General features: G+C 40.8%; 1 protein-coding gene across 1 annotated transcript; it reads right to left on the bottom strand.

Annotated features, from left to right (window-relative positions):
• Nucleotides 1–14,233: 14,233 nt before the first annotated feature.
• LOC123240769 (zinc finger protein 345-like) lies at nt 14,234–24,165 on the bottom strand. Its single transcript, XM_044668481.1, has 7 exons — nt 24,039–24,165; nt 23,192–23,265; nt 21,874–22,000; nt 21,124–21,219; nt 15,787–16,483; nt 15,041–15,702; nt 14,234–14,806 (listed from the first exon to the last, which is right to left on the bottom strand). The coding sequence occupies exons 1-7, from the start codon at nt 24,163–24,165 to the stop codon at nt 14,238–14,240; spliced, it is 2,352 nt and encodes a 783-aa protein (XP_044524416.1). The 3' UTR covers nt 14,234–14,237.
• Between the last annotated feature and the right edge of the window lie 1,227 nt (nt 24,166–25,392).

Genomic DNA, 25,392 nt, shown 5'->3' with positions numbered 1-25,392 from the left:
TTTTGGAGTGATTCTCTTTGGGCTTTGTGTCTTGGGCATCCTGGCCGCACAATAATTTTCTATCATTTCTGTTAAGTCATTCTTCTAGCAATATGCTTTGGGTACGACATATCAAATCAGAATTCTGGGCTCCTGGCCTCTGGGAGATCCCTCCATTTGGGCTTGGGTCTGGGGATTAGAAAGACTACGTTGGCAGGAGAGAGAAACTAGAAGCAGATCAATCAATTTAAGAGGCTATTACAATCATTCGGTCAGTCAGTCAATATTTATTAAATGCCAGGAAAATCAACCATAAACTGGATGGGGGGGGGGGATAAGAGAGATGAGGAGTCAAAGATGGTGCCTGTGTTACGAGCCTGGGTTGTGGTATCCTTGGCAGCAAGGGGGAAGTTAAAAGGAGAGGCAGATTTGAGGGAAATTAAATGTTATTATATTTAATTATTAAATTAAAAAATAAATATACCATTAATCCGTTTCATTTGTGGACATGTGGAGTTTAAGCTGTCTGCAGGACATGCAGCTGGAGATGTGACACTGGAGGTCGGGAGACAGAGGCTGGGAATGGATGAGGAGGAAGGAAATAAGCATTTATATAGCACTTATTATATGCCAGGTACTGTGCTAAGTGTTTTCTTTTTTTACAAATATGATCTCATTTGATCCTCACAACAGTCCTGGGAGGGAGGTGTTATTATCCCCATTTTGCATTTGAGGAAATTGAGGCAAATAGAGGCTAAGTGACCTGCCCAGGATCAAACAGCTAGTAAGTATCTAAGGTTGAATTTGAACTCAGGTCCCCCTAACTCCAGGCATGGGGTACCACTATGCTCCCAGCTCTTCATCTATAAATATAGAATAGAGTAGGGCCCCCATATCCTCATTTTTCAGTTCCCCACAGTTAACAAAGGGTGGTCTTTCTGGCTTCGGTTCTGCTTTCGCTTTCACTTTAAAAAGGTTTTTTTGGAGTGGGGGTAAGAGGGAGGCCCAGGGAGTGCCATGCTGAGGGGCAGCACCAAGGACAGCACATATATATGGCAGCGGATGTTCCTTTGCATCTGTAGTTTCTGCCATTCACTGTAGGTCTTGGAATATATCCCCTGTGGATTTCAAGGCCCTAATGTATAATAATAAGGATATAACAACATATAGCCTATAAACATATAATAAACAATACAATATACAAATAATGCAATAACATTATAGAACATATTGTGACTTAATATATAACATTTTATATGTACATAAATATGACATTGAATAAAGGTTTGAAATATGTGATAAAAAATAAATAATATGTTTAATAAATAAGAGTTCATCATGTACCTTCCAAAGCTATTCAGCTTGTCTGCAGTTCATTCTGGTCTTCCTTCTAGTCCCTTCTGGGCATTTTAAAAAAAATCCTCAATGTCCCTGCTTTTCTCTTCCCTTTTTGGCTACCCTGTACCTTGTCCCATTCTTCTTCCCACTTACTTGAAAATTAAAAAGAAAAAAAATATGGATATTCAAGCAAAAAAAAATTTCCACATTGGCTGTGCCCAAAAATATGTTGCATTTTAAATCCGTTGTGTCTCAGGAGCTTTGGAACATGCACCACCGAAAGTCCTCTGGAATTGTGGTTCACCACAGCATTCGTCATATCGGTTGCCTCCTAGATTCCCAGTTTTTGGTGCAAGGCACCCACCTCAAGGGGATCCAAACAGATCTGGGGAAGGTGAGTTTATATCTCAGATGCTTTTCTGGACTGGCAGCCTTCCTATTAAGTTTCTGTAGTAGAGGTTTCTCCAAGCTAGTCTGGGCATGGTCAACTGAGGTAACATCGAGGATGGTGTCCACCACTCTGTGGGAGGGAATGGCCTTCTTTGGTTGACTGCCTGCATCTTTAAAATTGGCGAGCCAGCCAAGTTGCCCTTTTCTTTCCAGCCACCCCCCATCCACTGTGCTCTTTTCATCTCAGCAACTCTTATTTGCCACATCCAGAGGGTTTGATCCCAGTTTACTCCCAGGAGGGACACTATGGACTGGATCAGGGAGAGGGGAAGGCCTCTCCTTCCCCTGCTCCCAGAAATGGGCCTGGGGCATGGGATTCTCTTCTGTCTTGTTTGTCCTCAGTGGCAGGTGCTGGAGGCAATCCCTATAGAACCTGAGACACACACAAGCTCTAAGAAGCCAGGATGCTTGGGAATTGAGTCCCAGGAGAGTTTTGGACTTGGAACTGTGACTCGAGAACCAAACTAAGCCCTAATCTCCTTGTGAATCTATCTTTGAGCAAATGTTTCCTCATCCCTATGCTCTAAGGTTGCCTATACAGATATAAAAAATAAGGCTTATGATGAAGCCTGATAAAACACAAGACTAGGAGGAAGGACTCATGGATTAAAATGACTGAGAGTTCCAATTCTAAGGGCATTTGATTTCTGGGAATCTCATGTTTATAAGATGGAAAGGTTGATACAGGGTTGTCCCAAAAAGCTTTTAAACTGCACTGAGACTTTGGGGACAACTTGTTCACAGACTCCATGATTGAGAGAAAGGTTCCTATGAGGACTACATGGGGCAGCAGAAAAGAAAAAATTCTGGCAGTAACGCTGGCCTGCATTTATATAACCTGTTGAGTTTTGAAAAACATTTTATATATCTTATCTTTGATCCTCACAAGCCTTCCAGGAGAGACTTACAAAAAATTATTATCTCATGTTACAAAAAGCCAATTGCCCAAACTTACCAGGCAAGAAGGCAGGAACTTCTTGTTATTGTTGTCATTATTATTTTGAAGACTTTCAATAATAGTGGGATTGCATTTTCCTTCATCATAAGAGCCCACAGAAAAAGGTCTCCCCATCCTGGTTTTGGATAATGCAGTGACACCCAACACAGGTAAAGTGGGGATGCGATCTCTTGGGTGTTTAGATTGAGGCTTCAAACATATTCACTCTTGTAACCTGGACAGAATAGTGTCTCCTCCCCTCTGCCCAAGGATGCGGCAGAAAAGGCAAAACACCAGGCTGTGGTAGCATCAACTTGTCTACGTAGCTACATCATGACTCCAAAAGGAAAATGTGAAACTATGCTGAGTACTTTTTCCCTTCCAACCAGGAATGATCCTCTGACCCAGAAGTCCATGTGGTTCAGGGACTCAAGGAAGGGGTCTTGCAAGGTCCAAACTACTTTATGATAAAAATGTTTTAATTTCTAATGTGTTAAATATTGATAAAATCCATTTTAAACAAGAGCTCTTTGGGAGTCCTCAATTTTTATGAATGTATGAAGGTTTCAAGACCAAAATGTTCAGGAAGCACTGCTTTAACTAATTCATAATCCTTAGAAATAATTAACTTCTGAACACTTCTCTAGGTAATAGTATGGTAGAGTAGAAAGAAGGCTGGATTTGGAGGGAATAAAACTTAGGGAAATGGGTTTGGATGGTAGTGTAGCAATTAAAATTATCTCAAGACTGATTTTTCTTCATTTTAAAATACTTTATTAATTGACCAATCAAGACATCCTAATTGTGGTCAAATGACTCTCTTGACCATCATAAGACAAACAGAAACTCCTGACCCAAGTACCTATATACATGTTTTTGGAGCTCATCATTTATGCCCTCCCTTGAACATCCCAAGATATCTTTAACTGGTGATAGTTAAATAAGAGGTAATTCATCAGACCCTCAGCCCTTCCCCCAAATGACAGGTGAAGTTTTGCACATAAGCCAGAAAAACTCTTCTCCCCTTTATTAACCAAACTCTATTAAAAAGGAAGACATTCTCTGGGATTCCCAAGTTTGATAAAGCAAATGCAAAAAGCAGCAGGCTAGATGGTATCTCTGACCCAGATCCCAGATACAGGAATACACAATAATTCTCCCAAATATGTAGTGAAGAGTTTCCGTTTTAAAAAAAAGAATCATGAAGGTATTAAAGATGTATTCAAAAGCTGACTCTAATGAGCAAAGTGATCATGGACCAGCCTTAAGGATATATTTCTAATATTTCACAGGATTGATTTCTAAATCTTTAAATTGGAAGGGACTTAAATTTTGTGGAATTTAAAAATCAAACCTTTACTACTATCTGCTGTCTGACAGGCAAGTTCTAAAGGTCCTTTGTAAGGTCAAAGACTGACCCTGGTATTTGTATAAGCTGGTGCCAGCATGCCGGAGAGGAGGTCTCACATGAGCTACTCTCCCGGGCAGCTGGCGGTACTATTGTGTTGTCATCCGTGCTATGTTGTAACTTCTGATGTGTCGCCTGTGTGATGGACCTCCTGCATCCCCCATGGCTACAATCCTCAATAAAACCCGTTCAGCTCCCTCCCTCCCTCTCTCTGACCTGCTGAGGAGGAGCTGACAGGCTGACGTGACGCTGAAGATCTATCTGTGCCTCTTTGAGTGTTTCTTATACCCATGTCTTTCTCCCTTAATCTTTAACCCTTCCACCCCTATTCTCCCAGCTCTTGGCTTCCCTTGTAGCAAGCAGATCATGAAGTGGCTGGACCACTTCCTATAGGAATTACTGCAGCATGGGAAAAATAAATTCTCATAGTGGTATCACTTCATCAGCATCAATATTCAAACAGAGGCTAGATGAGCACTTGCACAACAGGGATAGGTCCTTTCCAATTCTAAATTCTGTGATTCTCTGTGTGGGTCAGAGGACCTGGGTTCAAATCACCAATCTGCCTTTTAAAGGATGTTAAGCAAGTCACCTCTCTGGATCTCTGGTTTTGTTTTAGGGTTTTGTCTCTACAGTGAGAGAAAACCTTTAAGTCACCGTCCAGGTCTAAGTTTCTAAACCTGGGGCCTGAAACTCAACCTAGTTTCTGCTCTAGAGGACAAAACTTGCCACAGGAGTGGAAATTAAAAGCAGAAAACATGAGTGAAGTAGATTTCTCCAGTTTAAGAGTTTAGATAATAAAAAGAAGACAAGATGACATCCACACAAGCTGAGCTAAACAACCTCCTTTGGGTTAGACCAACTTAACTGATAAGAGTACTTCAAAAACTCATTAACTAACTTGCAAATATTTCAGCTTAGTAAAAGCTCCTTTTGTCAAAACCATAATCTTGTCTCAGCTAGAGGAAAAGAGATAACTTCATAGTGGACAGGACAGGAAAAGAGTTTCACGTCCCTTTTGCCACTGCTATGGTGCCAGCGGCAGGCAGAGGAACCAGTGGGGCTAGTGCAAATCACCATAGCTTCAAAGTGAAGGGAATCGAATTAGTCATTGGACAAGACACATCTTGATTTCTCTTTTTTCCTTTTCCCACACTGGGGAGATTTCTTTGAGTTTCCTCTAATTCTCACTCATCTTATGGAGATTTGGGGTCAAGTTTTCCATAACCACAAACTTTTCATTGCTGAATGCTGGTGGTACAGTGGGCAGGGTGTTGGACTTGGGTCAGGAAATCCTGACTTTAAATCCCCAACAATATGACACTGGATAAATCATTTGTTTGTGCTCGTTTCCTCATCTGTAAAATTGGGGATAATAGCATCTACTTTCCATGGTCATTAAGGATAAAATGAGATATTTATAAAGAAACCTAGTGCTATGTAAATATTAGCTATTTTCATCATTCCTTGGATTTTATGCCTTCGCCAAGTCTTACCTCTCTGAGCAAGATGGTGAAAAATAATTGCAAAATAATTTCAAGTCTGGAGAATCAGAATCAATTCTAGATTGAGTCTAATTTCTGGTCAAGCTTGTCTGAGGAAATTCTTTTGCTCTCCTGCGATATCTTTTGCTACCTCTGCCTTCCACAGAACTAGGACCAGGGAGTCAAGAGCTAGGGCCCTAGCTCTGGGGCTAGATCTGGGTCTCCTATAGGAAACCTTTCCTTGGGTACCCCAGGCTAAGTCCCTGTGGACCTTGTCTCCAGTCCTGCAGAGACCTTCCCACTCCTACCTCGTCAATCATATCCAAGGAAAACACCCCAAAACATACTGAGATGCTCACACAATGTGACGTGCCTATCCAGACGTGCACTGCGGCACATGTGTGCATACACATACACTCACTGGCATACCCACACTGTAACTCTTTCTCCTTGTATTTGTATCCTTAGCTACATCATGAATGTTTAATAGAGGTTTGTGGAAGCATTAACTGTGATGGGAATAAACGAGAAGCTTTCCCAATAAGACCAGAAGCGAAGCAGAGATGTCCGTCCTCACCATTGTTACACAGTATTGTACTAGAAATGCTTGCTATAGCAATGAGGTGAGAAAAAGAAATTGAAAGATTGAGAAAAGGCAACAAGGAAACAAAACCATCACTCTTTGCAATTAATATGATGGCATACTTGGGGAACCCTAGAAAATCAACTAAATGTCTAATTTTAAAATGAACAACTTTGGCAAAGTTTCAGGATATAAAATGAGCTCACATAAGTCAGCATTTCTATATATTACCAACAAAGCACAGCAAGAAGAGATAGAGAAATTCCAGTGAAAATAACTAAGCAACACAAATACTGGCAGTCTACCTGCCCCATTACATTCAAAAATTAAGGTAAACTGAGACAAGGTTCTTAGCATGAACAATTTATTAGATAGGCTAGCAATAACCAATGAATTGGGTACATGGCCTCTCAATAACCAAAGACCCTGAGGTAGGGCTTACTAGCCTTCATATAGTTTGGGAAGTACAAGAGAATAAAGAACAGAGTTGGGTAGGTGGGGAAGGAAGGGCAGACATCATAGCGGTGGGACAACGTGGTAGGTTACATCAAGGAAAGCAGTTCAGTACCCATGTGGGGCCAGCAACCACCCCTCTCTATCATTAAGGAATCCTAGATTGATTTATGGGACCCATCTGCATCCTGAGAACATTGTTAGGGGATCAGGGATAGCAGACTCCCTGGATCCTTGGAGGGTTTGTTAGGGAAATAAAACCCTCCTTAACTGTAAAAGGCAGGCAAAGACATACAACATGCCTTGTGGAAACATAGCAGATCAGCATGTACGCCTTTAAGGACAACAGACATCCTGGAATATTCTCAGGGGTTGAAGGTATGAAAGATAACAGTTTCTTCCATTTATCATAACTTTAAACTAACTTAAAGGGAAAGCTAAATTCCTGAGCTCAACTAAAGGACATAGAAAGGGGGCTTTGGGCAAATGAAGAGTCAATTATAAAAATCAAAATAGCATAAAACCAATTACATTGTAGAACCAATACAGTAGAAATCGGAGGTAATATTAATGTAATCTTCTCACCCCATAGGAACTATATGAACACAATTACAAAACACTTTTCATTCAGACAGATCTAAATGAGAAATATTAATTGCTCATGAGTAGGTAGTCAATGTAATAAAACTGATGATTCTCCCTAAATGTATTTATTCGGTACCATACCAATCAAACTACCAAAGTTTTATTTTATACATCTAGAAAACAAAGTGACAAAATTCACCTGGGAGAATAAAAAGTCAAGAACTTCAAGGAATCAATGAAAAATATGAAGAAAGGCAGCCTAGCAGTAACAGATTTCAAACAATGTTACAAAGCAGTAATCATTAAAACAAACTGGTACTGGCTAAGAAATAGATTATATACAATTGTTTTTCAAAGCTGCCTGATTCTAGGTGACCGTGTGAATTTTGTCCATGGGGACTTCTTGGCAAAGATATTGGACTGGTTTGCCAATTATTTCTCCAATGTGTCCTCATTTTATTGATAAGCAAGTGAAGCGAATAGGAGTTAAGTGATTTGCTCATGGTCACACAGCTAGTAAGTATCTGAGGTCAGATGTGGACTCAGATTTTCCTGATTCCAGGACCAGTGCCACATCTACTGTACCACTAAGGTACACAATACACAACAGTATAGGACCATAGTAATCCAATGCTTTATAAACCCAAAGATCCAAGCTTGGAGGGGCAAAAAAATCACTATTTGACAAAAATTGAGAAAACTAGAAAGCAGTTTGGCAGAAAGCAGGTAGGCATAGATCAATGTTTCATACTATATACCAAGATAAGGTAAAAACAGCTATATGACTTAAGACATAAAAGGAGGTATAAATTAGGGGAATGTGAAAATTTTTACCAGTCAGAACTATGAATAAGGGAAGAATTTCTGATTAAAAAAAAGATAGTTAAGGTCACAAGAAACAAAATGAATAATTTTGATTACATGAAATTAAAAGGTTTTGTACAAACCAAAATAAAATTAGAAGGAAAACAGGAAACTGGGGGGAAATTTTTTTTGCAGCAAGTTTCTTTGACAAAGGCCTCATTTCTCAAGTTATATAAGAAACAGAGTCAAATTTGTAAAATAAATAAATAAATAGCCATTCCCCAAATGATCAAGGAACATGAAAAGGAAGTTTTCAAGTGAAGAAATTAAAGCTATCTAAAATCATAGGAACAAAAAGTCTGAATTAACCCTGATTCGAGAAATGTAAATTTAAAAAACTTTGAGATACCATTTCACACCTATCTGACTGGCTAAAGTGATACAAAAGGAAAATGAGAAATGTTGAAAGGAGTAAAAATAGGTACACTAATGCACTGTTGGTAGAGTTGTGAATTTGTTCAACCATTCTGGAGAAAAATTTGCAACTCTGCCTAAAAGAGTTCCAAAATACACATACCTTTTGACTCAGCAATACTACTACTAGGTCTGTATCCCAAAGAGATCAGTGTAAAGGGAAAAGCATCTATATGTACAAAAATATGAATAGTACCTCTTTTTATGATGGCAGAGAGTTGGAAATTGAAGAGATGTCCATCAACTGAGCAATGGCTGAACAAGTTATGGTATATGATTTTGACAGAATACTATTTTGTTACAAGAAATGATGAGCAGGATGCTTTCAGAAAAATCTGGATTTATATGAACTGATGCAAAGTGAACTAATCAGAACCATCAGAATATTATACACAGTAATAGCAATACTTTAATGATGATCAACTCTTTAAAAGACTTGGTTACTCTGATCAATACAATGATCTAAGACAATTTCAAAGGACTTGGGATGAAAAATGCTATACACTTCTAGAGAAATAACTGCAAATTGAAGTATTATTTTTTCACTTTTTTGCAACATGGCTAAGACAGAAATGTTTTGCACAATAATCTAGATGAGATGGGGAGAGGCTAGACAGAGAACTTGGAACTCAAAAAAACTTTAACATTAAAAATAAATGGAAAAAAATAATAAATAAAAAAATGGAAAAAAATAAATGGAAAAATGTAACATTAGTCAGCTGATAATGGTGGAATGGAAGAAAGAAGCATCACTTTCTCAAGGAGTTTAGCCATGAAAGGGAAGAGAGATATGGGATGATAGCCAACGAGAACAGATGAAGTTTTTGATGATGATGTTTTTAATGGCAGAGACAGGTATATATTTGTAAACAGCAAGGAAGCAGCCACTCAATAGAGATTGAAGATTAACTGAGAAAGTAGAGATAGTAGAAGCCATTTGCTAGAAAAGACAGGATGAAATGAGATCAATCACTTATGCATGTAGAGGGCTTGCCCTGGAAAGAAGAACCACCTCTTCATATGAGACAGGGATAAAGGAGGAAAAAGTAACATTAAGCATTCAGTTGATGTAAAATATGAAAAAGAAGGAGAAGAGGGAGTACTCATTGAATGGCCTCAATTTTTTCAGTGAAATATGAGGTAAAGTTCTCAGCTGAGAAAGTGGAGGGAAAGGAACCCAGGAAAGTTTTGAGGAAGAATGTAAGAATTGAAAAGTGAATCAGTCAGGGAGGTGTGAAAGAATTGTCATGCCACAGTGAGGACCCAGTTAAGATTATATAACATAAATTTGTAATAGATTCATTTACCTCATTTTTGTCCTCGAGCTTTGTTCAGCAGCATGTGAGTAGGAGTCAAGGCAGTGAATTAGGTAATGCAAGCCTGAGTCTTAGGCACGGCACAATCTTTGACAGAGTAAGAGAACAAGGAACTTAAAAAGAGAGCAATGTAGATTTAAAAGGGTTCAACAAAGGATCACAGTAAGGAAGGAAAGTATGGCCAGTGAAGGAGTGTTGGTCTGGGAAAATCAATGAGCTCAGTTCTGGACACGTCAAGTTTAGAATGTCTACATTCTAGGACATCTAGTTAGAAAAACCTAATAGGCAATTGGAAACGTGAGACTTAAGGTTAGGAAAGATGTCAGAGCTAGATAAATGGTATGAAAATCATCAGTATGATGTTAGATCCATGAGAACTAAGACCAGCAGGTGAAATAACATGGAAGAAAGAGCAGGGACAGTGCCTTGGGAGACCACCACAGCTAACTGGCAAGACCTAGATGAAGAGCTAGCAAAGGAGACTGAGAGAACAAGGTCAAGAACACAAGTACTGGCAGCTACCATCCACAGAATTAAGGTCTGCCAAGCATCTTATCAATATTATCCCATTTGATCCTGAAAACTCTACAAGGCAGATGTCATCCCCATTTCATTACCAGGGTCTGAACCCCACTTTGCACTCATCTCCCTGACTCCAGGCCTAGCGCTCTATCCACTGAGCCTCCTCACTGCTTTAACAGCACCATGTCATGGCAATGGGAGCAAGGAGTTGCTTGGCCAGTTGGGAGAATGAGTGAAAGTGCAACCAGTGCTGGAAGAGGGTGGCCAGGAAAGACAGTCAACAGGAGGAGACAGGGCTCACAGAAAGAATGGAAACAGTTCTAAGATGGAAGCTAATTGTTTACCCAGGGAGCAAAAATCTCAGAGCACAGTGAAAGAGGATGGGCAGCTTTTGAGCGGGATTTGGGAAGGCTTTGGTTGAAGGGGAAAGTATCATAGGAGCTGTCAATGGAGGGCCCAGAACGGGGTTTGAACAATGGTAAGTGGGCCAGGAATCACTGGGATATGGAGGGAATGACAGGATGGGGGCATGTTTATCATTAAGAAATACATTCGGGTGGGTCATTGCTATCCACCAAGGTTCAAGCTGGAGGTGGAGCTGTCCCTGACAGTCAGGAAGCAATTGAAAAGGGGAAAGAGGATGGAAGAGTCAGTCAAGTAGTAGTTGGCCTCTGGGAGTGTCTACAGCCCTGAATGGTGGCTCAGTGTCCAGGAAAGCCTCTGGTGCAGGAGCAGGAAAAGGCAACTGCCGTGGAGTAGTAGATCCTCCATGTACCTAGAGCTGGATGGAATGGCTGCTAGACTAGGAAGCTCCCTAGGAGCTTAGGGGTGGAGAAGACAAACAACTTTAAAGAACTCAGTGCAATGACCACAATTCCAGAAGACCCTTGATGAAGCACACGTACCATCTACCTCCTGACAAAGTGATGACCCAGGGTGCACATGCTGTTTGTTTTTTCTTCTTCAATGGGCCAGAGGGTATATGTAATTGGTAAAATAAAATATCTTTACAATAAGAAATTTAAATGGGACACTGGGAAGAGCAGAGGGAAAAAGTAATTTTGTTAATAGAAAAAAAATTTTTTTAAAAGAGTTCAGGCATAGCTCCTATTTGGGAACTAGTGAGATTCCATGACTCCTAAGATACTCGTCATAGAATTGTAGATTTAGACTTGGAATGAAATCAATTAGTTGAACTCTCTTCTTTTTTTTTTTAATTTAAAACCCTTAATTTTTGTGTATTGACTTATAGGTGGAAGAGTGGTAAGGGTAGGCAATGGGGGTCAAGTGACTTGCCCAGGGTCACACAGCTGGGAAGTGTTTGAGGCCAGATTTGAACCTAGGACCTCCAGTCTCTAGGCATGGCTCTCAATCCACTGAGCTACCCAGCTGCCCCCATGAACTCTCTTCTTTTTAAAGCTTTCTTCATAACTGATGTCTCTGTGAATACAGTTTCCCCATAAGAATGCTGTGGGCTTCCACATCCTATCCATACAAACTAGCCCATCTTCTGAAGTCTCTGGTAATACTTAGCAAAATTCATTCCTTTCTCTACTATCCTAGGCAATCTCTAGTATTTTAGGTTATCAGACATAAAGAATAGCTATCTGATTTTGCCCGTTTTTAGAACCACATATTGATTACAGTAATTCCCAAATCAATAGTACTTGAAGGTCCCTACCCCTGAAATAGAAATTCTTCTGCACATGCCCCGCCCAAGTTTTATGGCATAAATTCCTGTCATAAGGATAGCAAACTTCCTAAATTTGAATATCCATTCCTCTGTGGACCTTCTGTGACTGATTACCTCCTTTGGCATTCCTTTGACTTTCATGAAAATTCTTCCCCGATGGCTAATATCTAGGGACTCTGGTTTGAGTCTTCAAATCAAGAACTCATCTGAATTTTTTTTTATTAAGTCCAATAATAATCAACAAAAACAAACATACAAAACACTGGTAGAAACAAATTAACATACAAAAACAAGCAAAGAAAACAATTTTGTTCTGTATCTTCTTCCAGTCCGGCCGGAAGTTTTAAAGATTCTTTTTGGCATCTCTCTTAAGCTAAGCTGCTTTCAAACAATGGGTCTAGATAAACTAGAGGTAACAAGGGTAATTTTCCCCTTCTACAAAGGTCTGTCTTTAGAACCAGACAAACTGCTTCCAAGAACACCGTAATCCACATACTGCATGCCACTTCTACGCTGTTTTCTGGCTCTTGGCTTCTCCCACTTGCCATGTTTTCTTTAACCCCTTTGTTACCATAAGTTACCAGTTCATCTACAGGCTTCATTTATTTCCTCACACTAAAATGTTACCTACTAAATGTTTTAATGTTTTGGAAAGTATTGTTTTAATTTTGATGAATGGATTTATTGTTTTTAAGAAATATTTTCATTTTGAAGACATAATTTTAACTAAACATTTGTGTCTTTGCCAATGGGCCTTGTACAAACCTACAGTCTTTTGACAGCAATGTGGTATTACCAGAGGAAAGGAAGGAGAGAAATTTTCTATTTCTCTGTCCCATATAGCAAAATGATTCCTGGACTGTTTTGTAAACTATAGCTCTAACTTACATTTGCACTGCCAAGTGACCCTTTTGTGTGGAATATGAGCTGAAGAGCAAACTACAACTGATGACCTCCATTTTCCCTGAGAGAAACATTTATAGGATTTCTCTCCATTATGAATTCTCTGGTGTGTAATAAGGCTTCTAATAAGACTAGGGCTTTTTCCATATGGCATACATTTGCAGGATTTCTCTTCATTATGAATTCTCTAATGCATAATAAGGCTTCCACTGGGACTAAAGGCTTTTGGGATATAATATGCAGGTTCCTCTCCAGGATGGAGTCGCAGATGTTGAGTAACCTGGTTCATGGCATGAAGAACCATTCCACAAATATTACATCTCATTATATTTATGGGTTTTTTTCCCCCTGATAAAACTTCAGGTGTCTGAGTTGACTAAAGGCTGTCCCAGAGTCATTGCAATACCATTTTTTCCTCCAGCATGAAATTCTCTGTTGCTGAAACAGGAGTCAAACTGAGGATAACTATTAACCTATATGCTTCTGTTTCCTTCTCTACAAAGTCTTTATAAGAATAATCTAGACATATCAAGAACATTCTTGATGAAAGTAGAAGAAAGTAATAGGCAGGCTTTAAGAACTTCTATTCTATAGCAGACTACGTCTTTACAATCGCACGATTGACTGAAAGGTGCAGAAAAGGAGATTCCCTTATGCTTCATCATTTGCCATCAAGGGGTCTCTCATACCCTTATCAAAATCATGCAGGGATCCTTGGGTGAAACTTGTTCCACAATTGCCAAAGTGTTTGCCATCTCTGCCACTTGGAACCCCTGGTTTCCTTTACATCTCAGCTCAAAAGCCACCTTCTATAGGAGGGAGTTTTTGATCCTCTGCCCCATCACCAAAAAATTTTGCCTCCATCCAAAAACTTCCTTTTGTATTTGTATATTGTGCCACATATAATACACGTGTTTATGAGTCCTTGTCTCCCCCAATAGAATGTAAGTTCTTTGAGAGCAGGGGCTATTTCATTTTTGTCTCTGTCATCTTGAGCACAGTGCCAGGCACATAGCAGGCACTTAACAAATGCTTGCTGACCATGACGTTCATCTCAGAGTCCAAGTACAAGAGGGATTCCCAAATAGAAGGTGAGGTCTTCCAGATGCTCCCATTTGTAGGACATACTAATTACAGCAAGTCCTGACATACCACAGAGCCTCTTAAATAAGATTCAAAAGAGACTGGCCTAATGATTTCACAGTAAATTTTGGTACATTGGCCATGTTTTCTCTCCAACATTACTTCTTTGATGTTGTTGACCAAGGCTTCCCTGTTGACTAAAGGCTTACCCCACACAAGCTGCAATTACAGGGTTTTCCCTCTATTATGAATTCTCTTATGGTGCTTTAAGGCCGAGACCTGCTTGAAGGCCTTACCACATTCATTACATTTAAATGGTTTCTCTACAGTATGAATTCTCTGATGCTTTGTAAGGTAAATATTTTGGTTGAAGGCTTTTCCACATTCACCACATATAAAAGGTTTCTCTCCAGTATGAATTTTCTGATGATTGGTAAGGGTTCCCTTCTGACTGAAAGCTTTCCCACATTCCAAACACGTATAGGGTTTCTCTCCTGTATGAGTTCTCTCGTGGTGACTAAGGGCCGAGTACTGCCTGAAATTCTTACCACACTTATTACATGTATAGGGTTTCTCACCAGTATGAATTCTCTGATGCTGAGTAAGATAAATGTTCTGATTGAAGGCTTTTCCACATTCACCACATTTATAGGGTTTCTCTCCAGTATGAATTCTCAGATGAGTAGTAAGGCTTCCACTATGACTAAAGGATTTTCCACATTCCATACATGTATAGGGTTTTTCTCCAGTATGAATTCTGAGATGTTGAGTAACCTGGTTCATATGGCGGAAAGCTTTTCCACAAACAGGACATTTGCAAGATTTCTCTCCAGTATGAATTTTCTGATGTGCAGTAAGGCTTCCCCTATGACTAAAAGATTTTCCACAGTCACCACATTTATAAGGTTTCTCTCCAGTATGAATTCTCTGATGCTGAGTAAGATAAATATTCTGGTTGAAAGACTTCCCACATTCACTACATTTGTAAGGTCTCTCTCCTGTATGACTTCTTTGATGCTTGGTAAGACTTGCCTGGTAAGTAAAGGCTTGACCACAATCACTGCATTCATAAGGCTTCTCTCCTGTATGAATTCTCTGATGCTGAGTAAGAGTTCCACTGTGACTAAAAGCTTTTCCACATTCTGTACAAATATATGGTTTCTCTCCAGTGTGAGTTCTCTCATGGTGAGCAAGGGCTGAATATTGCCTAAAAGCCTTACCGCATTCACTGCATGGATAAGGTTTTTCTCCAGTATGAATTCTCTGATGCTGAGTAAGACTTCCACTGTGACTGAAGGCTTGCCCACATTCTTTGCATTCATAGGGTTTCTCTCCAGTATGAATTCGCTGATGTAAAGTAAGGGCTGAGCTGTCGTTGAAAGATTTTCCACAATCCCCACAAATAAAGGGTTTCTCCCCAGTATGAGTTCTCTGATGTCGAATGAGATACATACTCTGTCTGAACGCTTTTCCACATTCACTACATTTATACGGTTTCTCTGCAGTGTGAATTCTCTGATGGAGAAGAAGAGGTGAACTGTCACTGAAGCACTTGCCACACTGATTACATTTAAAGGGTTTCTCCCCAATATGAAGTGTCTTATGTCGAGTAAGGTGAATTTTTTGTCGGAAGGCTTTCCCACATTCGCTACAATTATAAGGTTTCTCTCCAGTGTGAATTCTCTGATGTAGGGCAAGAGACCAGCTATCACTAAAGCATTTAATACAGTGATTACACTGATAAGGTTTCTCCCCACTATGAAGTGTCTTGTGTCGAATTAAGTGCATTTTCTGTCTGAAAGCTTGTCCACAATCACTACATTTATAAGGTCTCTCTCCAGTATGAATTCTCTGATGTTGAATAAGGTGCATACTTTGTCTGAAAGCTATTCCACATTCACTACATTTATAGGGTTTCTCTCCAGAAGGAATTCTAGCATGTTGAATAAGGTGCCTCCTTTGTGGGAAGCTTTGCCCTAACTCATCAAAATCATAAGATTTCTTTCCACTAGGTAGTCTATGATATCGAATAAGGTCTGAGTGGTAATTGAAAGCTTTGCTACATTCATTATATTTATAGGGTTTCTTCCCAAAGGCAATTCTATTGCGCCTTATTAGCTCTGAATATTGTTTGAAGTTATTTCCATGTGTATCATATTTAGGGACACTTTTTTTACTAGTAACATTCTCTTGTGTATTAGTGACTAACATCATATTGAAACTTCTCCCAAATTTATTACATTCTTGATCGTTCACTTCACTGGAAGTGTTATTGTCGGTGATTGTTACTTGCCTTAAATCTCTCTCATAATTGCCGAGTTGCTTCTCAAACAAAGCATCATATTCCCAGACCTGTTCCAACTTACAGTCCAAGGGAACATTTATTTGGAGTCTTTCTTGCAATGATTCTTCCATAGGAATGATGCCATCCTTTGAATCTGTCATGGTGAACTCAAATCTAGTATCATTATCTGAAAAAAGTTAAAAGAGAGATAGGTAAGTGTCCCTTACCTGCTGCAATGAGACAGAAAACTGAAGAACAGTTTCATGGAGGTTACCTCTCCAAGGGCAATTACTCATTAAATATATATTTATTAAGCAACACATAAACAATGGACTGTGCTAGACAATAGAGATAATAGGATAAACAAGGAAAACAGCCCAAGTCCTCAAGAGCATACATAATACTCTATATAAAATACTCTATATAAACAGAGAAAAAAAGACAAGATTATCTGAGGAGATAAGCAACATTAACTACTGGGGCAATCAAGCAAGGCTCATGAAGGAGGTTGTCCTTGGGCTGACCCCAGAAGGAAGATAAGGAATGTGAGAGGTGAAGAGAAGGAAGGTATACAAGTCCAAGCATAGAGCATGGCCTACTCAAAGGCCAAATGGTGGAGGATAGAGCTTTGGGGAATTGTTCTTAGGTCAGTCTGAATAAAACAAAAATTGTGTGAAATTACTCAATATGAAAGAAGGCTGGAAACACAAGTCAAAGCCAACCTTCAGACAGCTTTAACGGCAAAGCTAAAGAATCTCTATATTATCTGTATCCTTTAGGCCACAGAAGTCCCAGAAGTTTTCTGAGTAGGGCAATGACATGGTCAGAACTATAGGTAGGCTAAGACATTCCTGGCAGCTTTGCAGAAGGTGAATTAGAGATGGATAGAATACTGAAGACTGTTTATATAGTAAATGTGGAAAACCTTTAACCAGAATATGTACCTTTATTCCACATCAGCAGATAGCAGAAGCATACCGGAGAGAATTAGAGAGGAAGATCTTTAGCAAAGATGCTTGCCTTACTCAATATTAGAGAATTCATACTCCCTAACTATAAAGAGTATTAGTAAGTCTTCAGGCATTGGGAAAGTATTACTTGGAATAAAAGGAGGCTTTAGAAAGTGTTTGGTTTTTCAATCAAAAGGTTGAAAGCTCAACTGTCACTACCTATATGACCCTAAAAAGCCAGTTAAGCTTTCTGGGCCTCAGTTTCTTTAACTGTAAAATGAAGGGGATAGACTAGGTAGTCTTCAGGTCCTTCCAGCACTAAATCTATGATTCTATAGCCCAGAGTAATGATGTATTCCTAAAGGGGAATTTCTAACATCCAGATATCTGTTGACGTTTGTTCACTGCCAAAAGAAGAATAGATGATTTCTTGATTTGACCTAATAAGAATTTGAGGGGCAGAGCAACTAACAGGGCAAACTTCTATTCTGGATCTGATTCTTGCCAAGTGGGAAAGACTGGTTACTAGAGTGGAAATGATGAGAACCTTTGGGGAAAAGGACCACTTTCTCCTAGGTTTTGTGAGAGAGAAAGAAAGAAAAGTACAAGGACCCTTGATTTGGGGAGAATAGATTTAAAAGATCTCAAAAGAAAATTAGGCAGGATCCCACAGTCTAAAATTCTTCAGGGGAAGAGAGACATAGAGGGATGGGAAGATCATGAGAATGAAATTCTAAAGACAAAAAAAAAAAAACATTCCTAATTAGAAAAACAGAGGTTGTCTAAACAGAATATGTATAAACAGGGAACTTGGTTTTTTCTAAAGATATATTGTGAATTAGAATTAAGGAGGCCCAGAGAAGAGTCAAACACACATCAGAATGGATGGGCCAACAGCTAATGACAGAGTGAAGAGAGATCTGGTGAATTATTTGCTTGTTTTCTCTGTCAAGGAGAATGAAGGCCTTTGGACTGGAAGAGAGAACAAAAAATGGCTCATATGGAGATAATTAAGATATAAAGAAAGCCAATGTCTTGATCTGGATGAAATTAAGTCACCTAACTACACTGGTTATAAGTCCTGCAATGTAATGTCGCTGAAGATGAAAGCTGAAGGTCCTCCTTTAGGCAGTGAAAATGTGCATGATAAGTGTACTCTATTGCCGATTAAGATCTACAACAGAAATATGACATCGGAGCAAATTATGGCTGGACAAAGAGGTGGTCCAGCTATAGTGAAGCAAAAAAGTCTCACAGAGAAGGAGGGACACCTCATTTCCCTTGAGGAACTTAAAGGCACCTGGCCCGTATGAACTACATCTTGGGGTGTGTGCCAACCACATCTGAGAATATATGGAAATGGGAGAGTAGCCAATGAATTTGACTTCAATACTTGGGAAAATTCTAGAAGAGATCAATAAGGACAAGTTTAGTGAGCACTGAGAAGAGGAAGCAATGATTACAAAAAGCTGGAAAAGCTTCATCAAGAACAGGTCATATCAGACTAACTTAATTTCCTTTTTTTTAAACAGTTACCAAGCACTGGAGATCAGGGGAATGCAGAAGTTATTGTTTTCCCACATTACATACAGAAGGTGTCTGATAAAGGTACCTCATGCTATTCTTCTACAGAAGATGGAGATGCAATTAAATGCAATACAATTAGATGAATTCAGGGATGGACTCCAAGAGGGGTTTTTAATGGTTCAGTGCTTTGGGAATATGGGTAAGAGTCACTGGCCCAATGCTGAAAGTACAGAGGTTGTGGTTAAGGCCCTTATCACCCCTCACTGGAACTACTGCAATGACCTTTTAACTGGCCTTACCTTGCCTCACCTCGCTCTCCACTCCAGTCCATCCACCACTCATTGCCAGTGATCTGCCTAAATTGCAGATCTGACCATACCATTCCCCCCACTTCCCTCAATAAATTCTGTTGTGACCTACAGGAGCCAATATAAATTTCTTTGGTATTTAAAACTCAACAGCATGACTCCTTCCTCCCTTCCCAGTCTTCTTACACTATCCTCCTCCATGTATGTGATGTATGTGACTGGCCTCTAATCCAATTACACTAGCTTTACTTGCTAGTCTTCACCTATATTTCATCTCCTGACTCCCTGCCTTGACCTGTTTGTTCTTCCTCCTGTAAAATTTAACATTATCCTGTACTTCTTTCTTTAGTACCCCAAGACAAACTATAGACATTAAAAAGGGAGAGTTTCGATATTAAGTTTGAAGTTACAACTTACCACACAGAACTGATTGAAATAAGAAGGTGGAAAAAGCCTGTTATTTATCTGTAAACAAAAACAGTGGATAAAGGAAAAGAGTGGTGGGCAAGTGCAGGATGCTGACATTCTAATGGTCTTATAAGTCCAGGCATCCAGAAGGCTCTTGTCTTTTGCTCCTCATGAATCTATGGAATCCAAAAGATTGGCCCCTTACCCAAAGTGAGGTCAGCGTCCTCCAATCAGAAGAGTTTTGGAAAGAGACATTATGAGGAGCATAAATTTGAAGCCCAAGAGGAAGTGCAGGCTTTTTGGCTGGGAGTCCAGAGAGAGAAAAGGTGAACATAGGCCTGGTTTCTGGCTCTCAGAGGAAGCTTGCTAAGGGAACCACTAGCCACATGTGGCTGGTGGACTTCTCTTTTTCTAGCCAGCTTTTTATTATTTAATAATTATGAATTAAGATATGAAGTCCTCCAGAAATTTCAATTGTAACAGTTTGGAGACTATGAAAGGGTTACTGTAAGGCCTTTATCTCCTAGCTTCCCTACTTTCCTTGAATCAGTCAAAGATCAGCTTGATCAAAATTTAGCTTAACTCCATCAATCTGGAAGACTTTCCTAGTTCCCTTACTCTGCCTCCTGCTAGTGCCTTCTCTCAACATTTATTTTGTAAAGTCTACATGTTTTCCTTTTCCTCACCACCCAGTATGGTGATTAATAAATGTTTTTTTACCTGAAAAACAAAGATTGGAACCAACTGTGTGGAATGATTTAATCTTTGGTCTCTAATTGGATAGCAAACAGCAGTCTCCTGTTTAAGAAGGTGTCAAGTAAGTGTTGGTCAATCTGAATTGAAGGCAGCTAAGATGGCAACAGATGGAAGCAAAGGTTTTTCTCATTGTCTTTTTAAAAAATATCCAACATCTATGTATTTAAAGTAAACTATCAAGAAAAAAAGCAAAAGGAAAGGAAATCACAAAAGGGAAAGGATTAGGAGACTCAGAGAAGGCAGGGTAAGCCCAGAGCACTGAATAAGGGATGGATGTCCTTGTAAAGGATCCTTGAATGTATTTCAGGGCTTCAAGAACTTGGATGGGAAAACCACATGTCTTTATTCTCCCTAACCTTTGGAGCCTTTTGATTTCCTACACATTTAAAAACAAGATTGTGAGAAGGGGTTATGGGCTTTGCCAGACTGCCTGCCCAAGGCCAGGACATAGAGAAGGCTGAGAGCCCTCAGTCTAGTCTGTCTTCTTCAGCAAACAACGATGTCCACATAGGTCAAATGATCTGCCCAAGATCAACAAACAGACCCTTGACTCTCAAGCCCAGTTTTGGTACAGCTACAGAACAGCTTTAGAAACAAGAAGACACATCACTTTCTTTGTTAGCAGAGGGATGTTTGAGGGGAGAGAGGACCAAAAGCAATTGGTTGAAGTGAAGCCAAAGACAGTAGAAGATGTATGCTCCTAAGAAAGCCCTGAAGAGAGGTATCCCCTAACCCCAGAATTCCTGCCCAGTTGGCATTAGTTCCTTCTCCGCCCAATGCCCAGGACCTGTCTGGCATCCCTGAGCTAGTTTCCCTTGACCAAGTAGTGGCACAATTGCTCACAGGGAGTCATGCCTGCCAAGGCTTCCCTCACTCACCTGGATAGGAGCCTATAAGGCCTTCTCTCTCCAGCATGCATGGCGCTTCCCCTCGCTCCAACCTGGAGATCACCTCTGGTTTGATAACCTGAAGCTCTGTTCATGGAGAAAGAAACGGAAAGATGCTGGGGACAGAGCACTGCCCCAAACTCACTCCCAAGGCCTTCCTCTTCAGAGAAAGAGAGCATGTTGGCAAGGGCCAGGAAGCAACCACAGAGCCTTACAGGGATGCTCTGTAGCCTGCTCCCAGGTATTCCCATATGTAGATGGCAAAAATATCAATAATCTTTGCCAATGATTTGCAACCTGCTTGTTTTTGGCCCTCCTGAACCCATACTTATCAATCATCTCTCCCACCCCATCTCGGGACCCACAATTACTTTGTGAGCTGGTTCTTATGCCCACACAGGTGGATGGCCTGCAGTAGGGGCTTGGGTTCACCCAAAGGACTTCATCTGTCCTTCTTTCTGCTAGGCGAGGAGGAATCATGACAGAAGATATAGAAAGTGCAGCCTCCAGGCCAACAAACTAAGGCAAGGGATTTCTAATTGTACAAAACAAAGACCTCTTGGGGGGAACATGGAATAGAATTGCCTGAATGCAGTTATGAATCTCTTACCCTCGGTAAACCAGGCCAAATTCGGCTAAGGACAACAGGCATGCTATGGTCTTTAAGTGAGAAAACAAAACAAAACAAAAAAAAACCCCAACTGGGTAGATTCCCCATCTCAGGAAAAAAAAGGTCCTCACCCAAGGAGACAAGGTTCCTGTAATTCTCGAGCATCACGTCCCTGTATAAGTCCCTCTGGGAAGGGTCCAGCTGTCCCCATTCCCCCTGGGTGAAATCCACGGAGACATCCTTAAAGCTCATTGATTTCTGAAACAATGAACACATTTTTGCTTACCCAGGGATCATCCTCTCAGAAACCCCTCGAGAGGGAGACTTGTTGGCAGGATATATAAGGACAGGTTCATAGACAATTTCGGAGCCTAGAATAATGTACACTAAACATTTCTTGGGTTCCTGGAAGGTGCCTCCCTCTGTGCTAATCCTCTCAGTACAGGGCATCACTGTCCAGTTATCCCCATTCACAATCCTGGACCTGGCCTGTGCCCTCTCCTCCTGATCCTCTCCATTCACATCACTGCCCTCCATTAAGCTCTCATCACCTCTCACTTGAACTACAGCAATAGCATCCCCATTAGTCTCTCATCTTCAACCCAACCTTTAAAGAGGTGTCAAAATAATCTCCCTGGGGGAAGATTTGACCATGCCACTCCCCTATTAACTCTAGAATAAGTTAAAAACTCTTGACATTTAAGGCCCTCAATAACCCATCTACAGATATTTCATTATTCTGCTAGACACAGCCCATGTTCTTGCAAACCATCCTACAAGCAGTTCCCCAAACTCAGCATTCCATCGAGTCTGAGGGTCTCCACACAGTCTATCTCCCATATTGGGAATGCCCATTCCCTGCTCTCCTTTCGACTCAGGAAAACAAGACTTTGCCATAATTATTACTAGGTCATGGGATCATAGGAGCAAAGAGAGGGTTGGAAGGGGCCTAAAAGGCCATCTAATCCAACCCCTTCAATTTACAAATGAGAAATCAGAGACCCAGGGAAGCTCAGTGACTTGCCTAAAGTCACACAGTAGTAAATGTCACATCTGAGCCAGGTCCTCTGACAGGATTAGAAGACCATCATTACACTGTGTTGGCCTCTCCTTCCCCGAGCTCCCCATATTTGCTTCTCTGCATAGATGTTAAACAAGGGAAAGGAAAAGCAGATTCTGAGTGCTTCCTCCTGTGTAAAGCATCATGCTATATGCCAGGGGTGCAAATGCCAAGAGACATCACACAGAGGGGAGGGCTTGGGAGCTCAGGAAGGCTCTCCTAAGGTTTGGAAAGGCACGACATGGAATGAGCACAGCCACAAGGATGCGCAGGGACACGACCTTTCTAAGAGCAATGTCAGAGCTGACCTGAGAGAAGGAAATGTGTCCACATTCTGAAAAGACTCATAACATTTCTGGTAAAAGAATGGGAAAAACATCCCAAATTACCTGGGACTTGGCTGTGAGGACCCCAGATGCCATTCCCTCTTCTTCCATGTTCATTTTTTGGGAAAGAGCCCGGTCTAGAGGAAAGAAGGATACAAGAAGTCATAAAGAAGCTGGGAGCATGCGCCACCCCCAGGGTAGCCATCTCCACATTCCCTCTGGGCTCCTACAGACGCAGAGATCAGCAGGACCTCAGGTACATTCCACATCCTTTTAGAATGAAAAGAACAATACTAAGAAATCACATGCACGATGGGTTTTCAGGGTTACAGATGACTTTATTTATTCTAACTCACAGAAGACAGATTTAAAGCTGGCAAGATGCAAAGTGAAACTCTTCATTTTACACAGGAAGAAACTGAGTCCTAGAAAGGTCATAAAGAGAGGGAGGAGCCAGGTCTCTCAAATCCGGAGTCAGTGCTACTGACACCATTTCACCAACCTGCAAAGTGTGAGCTGATCCACTGGACAAAGCCCTGGGCCCTGATATCAAATTCAGCCCCACACACTTCGGGGGGGGGGGGGAGAGGAGGGAAAGGGCGGTTGTCCCTGGGCAAGTCATTTAACCACTGTTTGCCTCAGTTTCTTCATTTCTAAGATGGGGATAATATCTCCCTCTATCTTTCCCATCAGTGACTCTTTGTTTTTGTTTTTGACTCCCCTGGTATAAGCTGATCACCTGAAAAATCATCACCATGTAGAATAACTCAGTTTTAAAAACTAATATTTTATTTTTCCCATTGCATACAAAAATAATTCTTAACATTCACTTTTTAGCATTTCTGAGTTCCATTCTTCCTCCCTCCCTTTTTCTCTGAGAAGGTAAGCATTTTGATAAGAGATTATATACGTGCAGAATGACTATTCTGAACACTTGATACCTTCTTGGCACCCTTAGGTGCCTCTTCCCTGAACTCCTCCAACAACCTTCGGTGAGAGAGGGATCGGAGCTTTCCAGGGACCCCTTCATTCTCCATCAGTGGCTCTGCTGGCCTAGCACTGGTGGCCCGCTCTTAGCTTCCTTTTGGGCACTGTCCTCTCCCATTAGAGGGGAGACAGTCTTTCTTATTTGTATCCACAGTGCTTAGCACAGTTCTGGGCATGTAGCAGGTGCTTAATGCACACTAAACACTCATCAGCAGGCGCTAAATGTATCATCATTATCAATAGCTATCCTTATTTATAGTGCTTTAGGAATACCCTTTATGTCTGTTACTTTACTTATTTCTCATAACTCTCCTGTTAGGCCAGTATTATTGTTACTAGCTGGTATTTTTTATATCACTCTAAGGTTTGTAAAGCACTTCATAAGCACTACCTTATGTGCTCATCACAACAATCCTTCAGAGATGAGAAAACTGAGGCTGAGAGGCTAAAGGACTTGCTTACAGTCACATAGCTGGCAAATATTCAAGACAGGATTTGAACCTGGGTCTTCCTGACTCCAAATTCCCATTTAACAAAAGAAAACTGGTGAAATTCTCTGAACTAGTCTTGCGATAGCAGAAAGCTTAAAAGGCAGGTACACCAGCAACGAAAACAGGTTTGTCTCTGCCTCCCACCAGAGAACGGTCAGAACTCTGGCTCCTGGAGGGCACACACATCATTCCAGACAGCAGAGCTGGAAGGGGAGAATGGCATATGTTGCTCTAAGAAACGATCTATTCCTTTGATCTGCATATACCTCTATTTCCCAGGATATCTCTTACAAAAAGATCCATCCCTTTAACAAAGGGGAAAACAGTTCAGTAAAACTAACCAATACAATGAAGCTGTCTGGCATCACACCCTGTACTGCACACCCAAGTCTTCTGCAAAGAAGGGGGAAAGGAGGGGTGCTACATAAAGAACCCAGGCTATGGCTCCAGACAGCCAGTTACTGACCCACACACACCCCCTTGCACTCTGGCCGAGGACACCCAGGAAAGAATCATCTTGCCCACTGTGGGGGCACTCAAAACAAAGCTGTGGCCATCCCAGACCTGCTGACTTGGGTTGGGGCTTTGCCAGGAAGACAGGCTGTTCCTGACTCCATTTTTGCATTCTATTAGGAGAGGCTGTGACCTAGGAACCAGCCAATCTCTCAATGCACAGAATGGAGTCAAGATCCTCCCGGAGGCCCTCAACTGGAGCAGAAGACCAAGGGCACCAGCAGGGTGGGAGTGGAGCCCACCAGTGGGCTAAAGTAAAGGACAGGAGGAATC

Source organism: Gracilinanus agilis, chromosome 3, assembly GCF_016433145.1.
Source record: "Gracilinanus agilis isolate LMUSP501 chromosome 3, AgileGrace, whole genome shotgun sequence".
Lineage (NCBI taxonomy): Eukaryota > Metazoa > Chordata > Mammalia > Didelphimorphia > Didelphidae > Gracilinanus > Gracilinanus agilis.
Note: the sequence above shows the minus strand (reverse complement) of the source record. Positions and strands in the feature narration are given on the sequence as shown.

Coding starts and splice junctions, on each gene's coding strand:
- LOC123240769 (XM_044668481.1), bottom strand. CDS start 24,165: ATGGAGAATGAAGGGGTCCCTGGAAAGCTCCGATCCCTCTCTCACCGA. Junction 23,266..24,038: donor TCAGAATAGTCATTCTGCAC/GTATATAATCTC, acceptor TCTTTCCTCTAG/ACCGGGCTCTTTCCCAAAAA. Junction 22,001..23,191: donor TCCTCACAGCCAAGTCCCAG/GTAATTTGGGAT, acceptor TCATTGTTTCAG/AAATCAATGAGCTTTAAGGA.